This window comes from Nicotiana tomentosiformis, chromosome 9 (genome assembly GCF_000390325.3).
Source record: "Nicotiana tomentosiformis chromosome 9, ASM39032v3, whole genome shotgun sequence".
Lineage (NCBI taxonomy): Eukaryota > Viridiplantae > Streptophyta > Magnoliopsida > Solanales > Solanaceae > Nicotiana > Nicotiana tomentosiformis.
The window spans coordinates 10,628,794-10,638,962 of NC_090820.1; the positions used below are offsets into that span (position 1 = coordinate 10,628,794).

At 35.6% G+C, this 10,169-nt stretch overlaps 1 protein-coding gene across 4 annotated transcripts; it reads left to right on the forward strand.

Moving 5' to 3' along the window:
* The first annotated feature begins 3,482 nt into the window (after positions 1–3,482).
* On the forward strand, positions 3,483–8,883 carry LOC104109313 (F-box/kelch-repeat protein At3g23880-like). Of its 4 annotated transcripts, none has more exons than XM_009618573.4 (2): positions 3,483–4,769; positions 8,748–8,883. In XM_009618573.4, exon 1 carries the CDS (start codon positions 3,600–3,602, stop codon positions 4,743–4,745), a length of 1,146 nt encoding a protein of 381 aa, XP_009616868.1. In that variant the 5' UTR covers positions 3,483–3,599; the 3' UTR covers positions 4,746–4,769; positions 8,748–8,883. The 4 variants fall into 4 exon arrangements, with proteins under 4 accessions (XP_009616868.1, XP_033515358.1, XP_009616870.1 ...); XM_033659467.2 differs by lacking the exon at positions 8,748–8,883 and adding an exon at positions 8,172–8,710; XM_009618575.4 differs by lacking the exon at positions 8,748–8,883 and adding an exon at positions 8,177–8,710.
* The last annotated feature ends 1,286 nt before the right edge of the window (positions 8,884–10,169 follow it).

Genomic DNA, 10,169 nt, shown 5'->3' on the forward strand with positions numbered 1-10,169 from the left:
ATTTTACTAAAATCGGATACAGTATTTTTCCACTGGTGCGGAAGCCACTGTGTTATAAGGCTTTAGCTCACTATTTTGCTAAAATTTTCTGCTTCCCTCATGTGCTATAGTTGCGCTATAGGAAGATAGCTCACTGTATTTTCTTTAGTCTTATTGCATTTAAATTAACATCCAAGGGTTCCCCATTACTACATCACTCAAAGATTAATAAAACAATGATCCCTAAGTATCTGAATAACTTATCCACTCCAGAAATTCTCATGTGGTTCGGGTCTAAATTAAATTGTATTCCTAAGCTCAAAATTGCTCGAATTAGAATTAGAAATTCACGAGGCCTTACACATTAGCCTACCTCGGCACCACAAATCGAACTCATAAAATTTCAAATCTTCCAACTTCCAAACTCGATCGCACACGTAAGTTATAATACATATTACGAAGTTGCTTGGGACCTTAAATCGCTGAACGGGACGTAAATTCTTAAAACGACAAGTGAGGTCATTACATTAGCTAACTTGTGAGCCATATATGGATGTTGAATAATATCTTAGGTCATATTTTGATGTAACTAAGATATCTAATTGTAGATATCGACTTGCTGGTGATATTGAGCATTTTAATCAATATTGGAATGATGGAGGAGGATTGAAAGCTTGTGAATGTTAATAAAGCGAAAGCGAGGTAAGTTGATTAAAACTTACCCTTCTTGAGGGACTTTCTCTAAAAGCATGTTTCGAGTTAATACTTAACTTGTTTGCAAATGTGCTTTCGTACTTGTGGGGACAAATAAGTATGGATGTCTCCATGTACTAGAATATTATGTTGTATATGTAGTGTCATTCTGTTTTATAAAATTTCATTTTAAGTCTTGTTGGCAAAGTGACACTCAAGGTAAATGTTATAAATTTTTATCAAAACTTACGTATTGACAAGAGTATACATATTTGAGTACTAAAGATAAGTTTTTATTGAAAGTATTTCTTTTGAAAATTGACGAACAGAATAGCACTTGTGGTATCTTTTAAAGATTTATGCTAAATTGCTAAACGCTTTAGCATGTAAAAGATTATTTATTTAAATTTTGTTCAAAGGATTTAGATTTTCTATAAATGCTATGATTTAATAAAAAAAAATAGATCATTTGAGTGTACTATACTATGAATCTATTTTGAAGTATCAAATATTTTGGAAGTTACTTGTGTTCACCGAGATTGACTTCGGATATATCGTGTTTGTTGCCATGAAACTACACGTGCCGGTGTAGGCGTAGATGGCCACTTTGTAGTATAGACTACGACAGAGTGCTCTCCCTCGAGAGAGTACTATTTTGTGCTATTAGTAGCATGGTTGAGTCGATTTGTACGGCACTACGATGAGACAACCTGAGCAAGTTGGGTATATGATACTTGTCGCTAGATACATAACCTAGTTGACCTTCTTGTGTCGGTGATGGTATAGTACTCCCATTGAAAGGTAAAGATGATTTTTTTATGTTTAGGCCTAAGGAGCTGAAAGTAATTTCGATGACTTAAGCAAATGGAATGATTTTGTACGATTTTATCCAAAATCTTAGATTGATGTAAATATTTTAAAAATTTATATTGTGAGTTATATTTCACTTGGTTGTTATTTAAAATAACAGGGGTCATGAATTGATAGAATTTCTTATCGTTTTATATCAAATATTGGGGCATTATTTTTATAAATTTTCTCCCAAGAACTTGAGTTAGAGAGAGTCTATGACACTTATTGAGTACCGCTGTGGTGTACTCAGCCCTTAGGGGGGGCCTCCAGGCCCCTGCTTACTTTACATGTTTCAGGATGATGTATGATACGTGGCTTGTGGTCAGGCCATGATAACTCTCTTTCCGAGGTATTATGAAGCACCACTTTTATTTCGTGGTAGCTATCATGTTCTTCCTTATTTTATTTTTGTTGGAACTATTCCAACCGTTGGTTCTATTCCTTGGTATAGAGGCTCCATAGATAGTTGTGAAAAGTTATAATAACGGGGTTGTACACGACATACATAAAAGTATATTTATTTTACTTAGTTTCATTATTATTATCATGAAAGACATCATGTGTGATTTTGAATTGGAAAAATATTTTATCATTTAACTTGAAAATGTATATGATTTTCAAGGAGCTTCCGCAGTTAAATTTGGTTTTCATGCATATGATTTGGGTACATCACATGGTTTGGTTCACTCGGGTCGGGTAGTGTATCGGGTGCCGGTCACATGAATTTTGGATCGTGACATCAAATGCTAATAAATGGGTTCTAAATCTAATATTTGTATATATTTAAAGAATTTTTTAACACAAATACACTGTTTGAGTAAAAATTATTGGGTTCAGTCGAACCCGTATCTGAGCTTCTAGCTCCGCCTGTGAATGATATTCAAGATTAATATGTATATATTTGACCTATAACATGGTATAATTTTTCAGCAAAAGGTTAACCGACTACCCTTGAGCTTCCGTGGCTCCTGCTTATAACCACAGAAATATATGTATCTAATTGTCGTCACATAAAATAAAATAGATGGAGTAATTAAATTAAAGATCATGAACAAAGAGGAAGAAATCAAGCTAATTGTCTCCATGTAAAACAAACTAGATGAAACCATGCAAAGTTTTCATACACATTTTGTAGGTAGCTTGAAGCCAAGTTTGTCGTTATTTATCCATATTACTTTTGATACTTATTTATCCTCAATAAGCCAAGTTTGACTTATTTTCGAATTTTTTTTTTATCATTGGAATAATAACTCCTCATGTATTGAAAATAAATTTGTTGGGAAGGACTTAAGTTGATGTAACGGTGATTCCAATTTTTCGTATTTGGTTGACTTAAATATTTTGAAAAATATTTTTCCAAAAGCCTACCAAAAGGAGGAAAAGCATTTTCCAAAATTATTTCTCAATCTTCCTCACTGTATTCCCTACCACTACAAACCCCCACATCCACGCCCAACCCCCTTCCCCCTCCCCCTCCATCCCCTAACATCGTCATCGCCACTCCAGCCCTTAGACCCCGACCTACCACCATCCACCACCTTTACCTATTTCGTCTTATATATTATTTGCCTGAATTATATATTTTTCAAAAATATTTTTTGCTATCTAACCAAACACCGAAAAAATAAGTAAGAAAATATTTTTCAAAGAAAGCATTTTCCTTCGTACCAAACACAATCCGAGCAATAATTTTTACATAGGTTATAACAATAAAAGTTTATTAGCACTCAATGTTATATTTAACCAAATAATTTAACTCTAGTAGCTAAATATTAACTGTGGATAAGTGATAAATGCGAGTATGAAAGTCATATATCTTGTGTTAATTAATTTATTAAGTACACTAACATTGTGTAAAGTTTTACATATTAAGCAACAATCCTAAACGACGTCGTTAATAGTTCATTTAAGTAAATGCAAAAGTGTGTGTGTAAAAGATTCAGAACACAGACAACAGAAAAAGCATGTAAAAAGTCTTTTTCTGGTACTTAAACAAAAAACATCAAACAGCTGTAAGTCTTGTACTTAAACCTTGTAAGTCTTTCTCAAACAGCTGAAATTTGTTGGAACCCAAAATGGAATCTGAAGCTCAAGTTTCTTCCATTTCAATGGAAGAATCGAGCTTTGAAATCCCTGTCGAACTCATTACTGAAATACTCTCAAGGCTACCAGTGAAATCTCTCCTACGATTCAGGTGTGTATCAAAATCTTGGCTTTGTTTAATCTCTAGCCCTGAATTTGCTTACACCCATCTCAATATAGCTGCTAATAGTAAGGAATATACTCAACATAGTGTTATCTTGAAATCATGTCCACCTGATTTCAAGCTTAAGAATTGTTCCCTTAGTTCTTTACTTTATGATTCTGTTACTGAGGCATTTGACTTAGGTTATCCTATGAAAAAACCCTGGGGATATGTTCGTATTGTGGGTTCTGTTAATGGGTTAGTTTGTCTTGTTATTGAGCGAAAGTATTTCCTTCTCTGGAATCCATCAATTAGGAAGTTCAAGAAATTGCCTGATCCTAGAGGTGGTTATTATATTATGTATGGTTTTGGATATGATGAGCTTCATGATGATTATAAGGTAGTTGTTATTTCCGATCGTTTGAGTTATAACGGTTTGGATCACGTTGGGGTCAGAATATATAGCCTAAAAAGTAATTCTTGGAGAAATATTCGTGAACGTTGGAGTGGGGAGCTACCCAGTATGTGGGGTGCTTTTTTGAATGGAAAGCTTCATTGGACTGCTCTTACTCGTTCCGGCATCTTTTATATTGATTTGGCTGATGAGAAATGGGGAAAAATGAAGCAACCCTGCTTTGGAAAAGGAGATTTTGATATTTGGTTATGTATGGGAGTGTTGGGAAGTGATCTTTCTTTGTTTTGTAATATTCCAAAAACTCGTGCCGAAATGTGGGTTATGAAGGAATACGGGGTTGAAGAATCTTGGACAAAGATGTTTACCGTCAATTGGCCTGATGATCCAGTGGAGTATGCATTTTGTCCTCCCTTTTGTATGTCAAATAAAGGTGAAATTTCGTTTTGGTTTGGATCAACTTTCATGATATACAATCCAAAGGATAGCTCAATCAGATATCGAGAGGTTACCAATCGTGGTGTCATTTATGAGGCAGATATCTACATAGAAAGCCTAGTTTGGCCCGTTTTTACAAAACAAACAAGGATGCAACAACAACGAAGGTTGAAAAAGCTCAGATGAAGACAATCGTGTAATTGATAACTAGTAAGAGTTCTCTTTACATTTTCCTCAATATGCTGTTAAATTCTATTTTCTTTGTCAAATTTAGTACAAGACATTGCATATTACAAATATCTTTGAACCATATTTGGTGGAAGAACTCGTTCGGTCCTTTTTCGGGTTTGCTAAACAACAATTCCAGCTAGAACAGTTATTTGGTTTAACTACTTGGTATTCTTCATCTTCTAACTAAATGGCACTCAACATTGTTTCTCGTCTTGATCAGTATTTTAAGGGGGATGTTATGCCTCTAGACAGAGTAAGAACAAAGAGCACCAGGGACATGGAAATAATGACACGTGAATGCGCCAATAACGCCTACGCGTTGCCCTTGCCGGGATTGTTGTTTGATCGAGGGGTTTTCTTCAGTAACCTTCTTTAGGTGAAAACTTAATAAGGGAAAAGGAAGAAACACAGGAATTATTCAATAATCTTCTTTAGGTGAAAACTTAATAGGGGAAAAGGAGGAAACACAGGGATTATGGAACAATGTTTAAGGTCTGACATAGTCTCTAGTTTTGGTACTTTCCTTGCTATTAATAGCTAATTTGTTTTCCGTGCTACTAATAGCTAACCATGTAATTTCTTTAGGACTATCTTCTCATTGTTTTACTTATATGGTCAATCAAAGGTTGAATGGTGTTTCAGTTTGTCAGTGACATTGCGATTAAGCAATGGTATATTGAAGGATAAAGCATTTTAGTAACCGAAGCTTTGTTTGGTGCAATACTCTCTGGAACCCACCCTTCTTCATACTGAGGAGGGCCCATTGAATTTAGCTTCTGTGATCATGAGAGTAGGGTGGGCATACCAAAGGACCGAGGAATGTAGGAAAAAGATTATGGAGATGAGCTTTGTTTAAAGTGCCCTGTCTATTCTAAAGCGAATAGAAATACAAACTCTTGTCATCTTTGTTCTTTCAAACAACAATTGTTCCTACAATAGTAAATTATTTTATCATGTGTAGGGTATCTTAAATTTGACTTTCTTTTGTTAAGGCCAAATACATACGCGGCCCCTCGAACTTGTCCGATTTTTTCATTTAGACACCTAAACTAAACTTTGTTCCTATTGAACGCTTGAACCTAAGTTAAAGTGTATTATTAGACACTTATTGCTGACATGGCACATCATGTGTAAGACACCATATTTGAGCACGTGAGTCATGGTTTTTGTTTAAAAAGAAATGATTTTTTTCTCCTTCTTCTTCCTCACATCTCTCCCTGCCACCAGCCAGCCACCAACACTGCCACCACGCAACACCATCTACCTTTCTACCAGAAAAGTCATACAAAACAAGGAAGATCGAACTCCACAGGTCTAAATCATGGCAATTTTTAAAATAGATCATTGTAAAACTTTGTTGGATGATCATGCACGTAACATAAAGTTCTCAAATTGGTCTTTGTTCTTCTACTGATAATCCTGCATATTTGGTATTATAAATGTGGGCAGTGACGCTGGAGGAGAACTCCGGCGAGGAAGAGAATGAAAGAAATTAGATGAGAATGATGACCAAAAACCAACAACAACAACAACCCAGTATAATCTCACTAGTGGGGTCTGGAGAGGGTAGTGTGTACGCAGACCTTACCCCTACCTGAGGTAGAGAGGTTGTTTCCGATAGACCCTCGGCTCCCTCCCTCCAAGAACTCCCCACCTTGTTCTTGGGGTGACTCGAACTCACAACCTCTTGGTTGGAAGTGGAGGGTGCTCACCACTAGAGCAACCCACTCTTGTCTAATGATGACCAAAAATCATTTACAGTAATAAAAGCCAACCTTGATCAAATAGAAGAAGTTTCTGACTTCTAGAATGTCTTAGTCGGGGAATTACTTCGAGATGGTGCTTAATTGGAGGCTCAAATGCCGTGTTTGTTGTGGTATGAAACAGAAAGGTCATGTCTAAAAAATGCTACAGCTTTTTACATGCTCAAATGCCCTCTTATGCAGTAGTGCTTGCGCTAACGTGGACGAAAGATTCCGAGTAATAAAATTTGTAAAGACTTTTTTGACAAATAAAATGGTTTGTGGAGGTGTGGGGATTTGGAGGAGGCATTGTTGGAGCCGGCGGAGGAGGGGTGGGGGAGGGGCAAGAGAAGACGAAGATGGGTGGTAAGAGAGGTTTTACTTTTCTTTTATTCTTTTTCAATTTTCCACGTGTTGAAGAGTGATTTGCTTGTTTATTCATGTCACTGCATCTGAAAGTCACGCACTTTGTTTTTATGAAAGATTAGTCATGGGTGTCTAATAGGTACACTTTAGCTTGGGTTCAGGTGTCTGATTGAAACAACGCTTAGTTCAAATGTCTAAATGAAAAAATGGGATAAGTTCAAGGGGCAACATATGTATTTGACCTTTTGTTAGTGAATTCTTGTATATTCTTTTCTATCTTTCACAATATTAGAATAATTAGGTGCAACTGTTATGTTTCACTAAGTGAGAGATGTAAACCCTTGTCTAAGCATTTCAAGTGTTAACTCCTAGTACTTGTTATGATATCAACTATCTACTATCACACTCTGAAAATTTGAACTTAGGTCAATGTAGCCAAGCTTACACAAGGAAAAATAGCTAATCCGTGTAAGAAACAATGTCAAGATTCGATAGACATGCATTAACTTATATTGCGGTTCAATTTGTTGATATGTGTCCTTTGTGAGCCATTAAATTGAGGAAGCAAGGGAGAAATTCAGCACAGGCCTAGGTAACTTCTTGTGCGTTAGTTGAACGATAATAAGGATATAAGAGGATCCTTGGCGTAACTAGTAAAGTTGTTGCCATGTGACTAGGAGGTCACGGGTTCGAGCGTGGAAATAGCCTCTTGCAGAAATGCAGGATAAGGCTGGTACAATAGACTCTTGTGGTCCGATCCTTCCCCGGACCCCGCACATAGCGGGAGCTTAGTGCACCAAGGTGCCCTTTTATTAAGGATAAAAGGGAAAGAAGCCAAATGGTCTGTATGTGGAAATTCTTTGCAAGTTAGATTTATCGGAGCTAAAGAGGGGCATGGTTTCTACATAAATCTCCAACTTTAAATCAACTATGAACTACCTATCCATTTTTCTTGCAACATAATATGTTGGATCAACATGAGTATTGCTTTGTGATTTATTGTTTAACTTGTATCCATTTGGTACTTATAGTAAACTATGTATACCCCTTGAAGTTGCACCCTGTTCCATCCTATGTTGCTCGGACTCTCCAAAGATGTCTCCGGATGCGTGTCGGATCCTCCAAAAATAGTGTATTTTTGGAGGATCCGACACGGGTGACGCAGCATTTTGGAGAGTCCGCGCAACATTGGTCCATCAAGACATTAGATAAGTTAACACCAGTATATTTGTTTGTTTAACACCAGTATATTTGTTTGTGTTCATTGCTGAAGTGAAGAATGGGAGCAACTTTTGACATGTCTTGAATATAGTCGGTAGCAAAATGGAGCAGTTTTTTAGCTTTAACAAGGCCTGCTGTTTCTAATGAAAATGATGTTAATGGAGACCATGTGTGGATAGTCCTGCATGAGGTGCAATTTGCTGTTAAATCTACACTGCTTTTTATTTGTGAGGTGCTTTGTTAATTGTTATGTACTATTGAGCTTTCAGGAGGTAATGCAGATGTTCAGAACGACTAATCTACCCCTTGTTGACAGTGCGGATCCAAATGATAAAGCATGGATTTTCCCTGTTTATCAATGTTCATTATGATGTATGAATGTTATTTCCATGTGCATTGAGCAAGAGTTACCTAAGTTAGCTAATTGCATAACACATTTTGTTGGTAGCTTGAAGTTAAGTTTGTCGTGACAAAGGTTGAACAAGCTTCTTCTTCACTTGAATATATATTATATGTAGTATCAGATTGTTCATCAATGTTCACTATGATGTATGAATGTTATTTCCATGTGCATCGAGCAAGATTTATCTACACTAGCTTATCACATTTCATATTTTGTTGGTAGCAGAGGAAATAGAGGGGTGCATATTAGAAGGGACACGACCCACTCAGAGTAGCTCTTTCAACAAATCCATACTTTTTCTTTCCTTCTCCTCGCTACAGTGACATTTGCTTGCTTTAAGTGGAAAGATACTGTTTATATCTGTATGCTTCTTGTGTTATAATTGTATATAATACTAGACATTTACACATGTTTATTTTGGTCCCTACTATATACCTATGTTGCTCGAACTCTCCAAAAGTGATGCCGCACCCGTGTCGGATCCTTCAAAAATGCACTAAATTTGGAGGATCCGACACGCACTCAACAACATTTTTGAAGAGTTCGAGTAACATAGCTATATACTACTACTAGACATTTATAGGGACTATGAGCTGTCATCATTCGTTGTCACTATATAGGTGTAGCTTCGTAGTTCATTGTAGACAAGAGTGGGTTGCTCTAGTGGTGAGCATACTCTATTTTCAACCAAGAGGTTGTGACCCCACTAGTGGGATTATACTGGGTTGTTGTTGTTGTTTGTAGTTCATTGTAAATATTATTTTAGTTATATGACTTTTTGACAGAAGATTAGTAAAAAAAAAAACATAAATTTGCAAGTCATTTTCTGTAGCTTTGTAGTTCATTATAAATATTATTTTAGTTATATGACTTTTTGATAGAAGATTAGTAAAAAAAAAAACATAAATTTGCAAGTCATTTTCTTCTATTGAGCGTATGAGATTATTTTCACTAGATATATACATACATATAGGATCGGCCTAAACCCGCACCATTTGTAAGGCAGCTTTGTTCTAAACAAATAAAAAGACAAAAAATGACACTTTGAGTTTATGCAATCAATAAAGTTGATAACTTCAATGGATCTAATCTGCAGATTTCAGTACGTTTTAGTTTAAGTCAAAGCTAATCTTCAATTAAATGCTTTTACATCTAGCAAAGATTTGAGAAAATCAAACTCAGATTTTGTTATAATGGCTTCTGTATAAGATTAAGACAAATTCGGAAAGTAAAATTTCTTTTACTATTTTACACTCCAAATAAAATTTATGAAAGCAAACAAAAAAACACATCGCCCTACCCCAGGCTGACTACTAATTAATAACGTCAACTATTACATATATATACTTTGTTCCGTTGTATGTGATATTATTTTCCTTTAGTTCGCTTAAATAAGAATATAGTATTTTTATATTGAAAAGCTTTTAATTTTGAACCTTTTATTTAGCTTTAATGACAAACATTTATAGCTAGTGGCGAAGCCAAGTATTTTGCTAATGGTATCAGAGGCAAAGCCATGATTTCAATTTTATGGGTTTTGGATTTCAGAACGACGACTTCAAATGCTAATAATTGGATTCTAAATCTAATATTTGTATATATTCAATGAATTTTTTTAACACAAATACACTGTTTAAGCAAAAACTA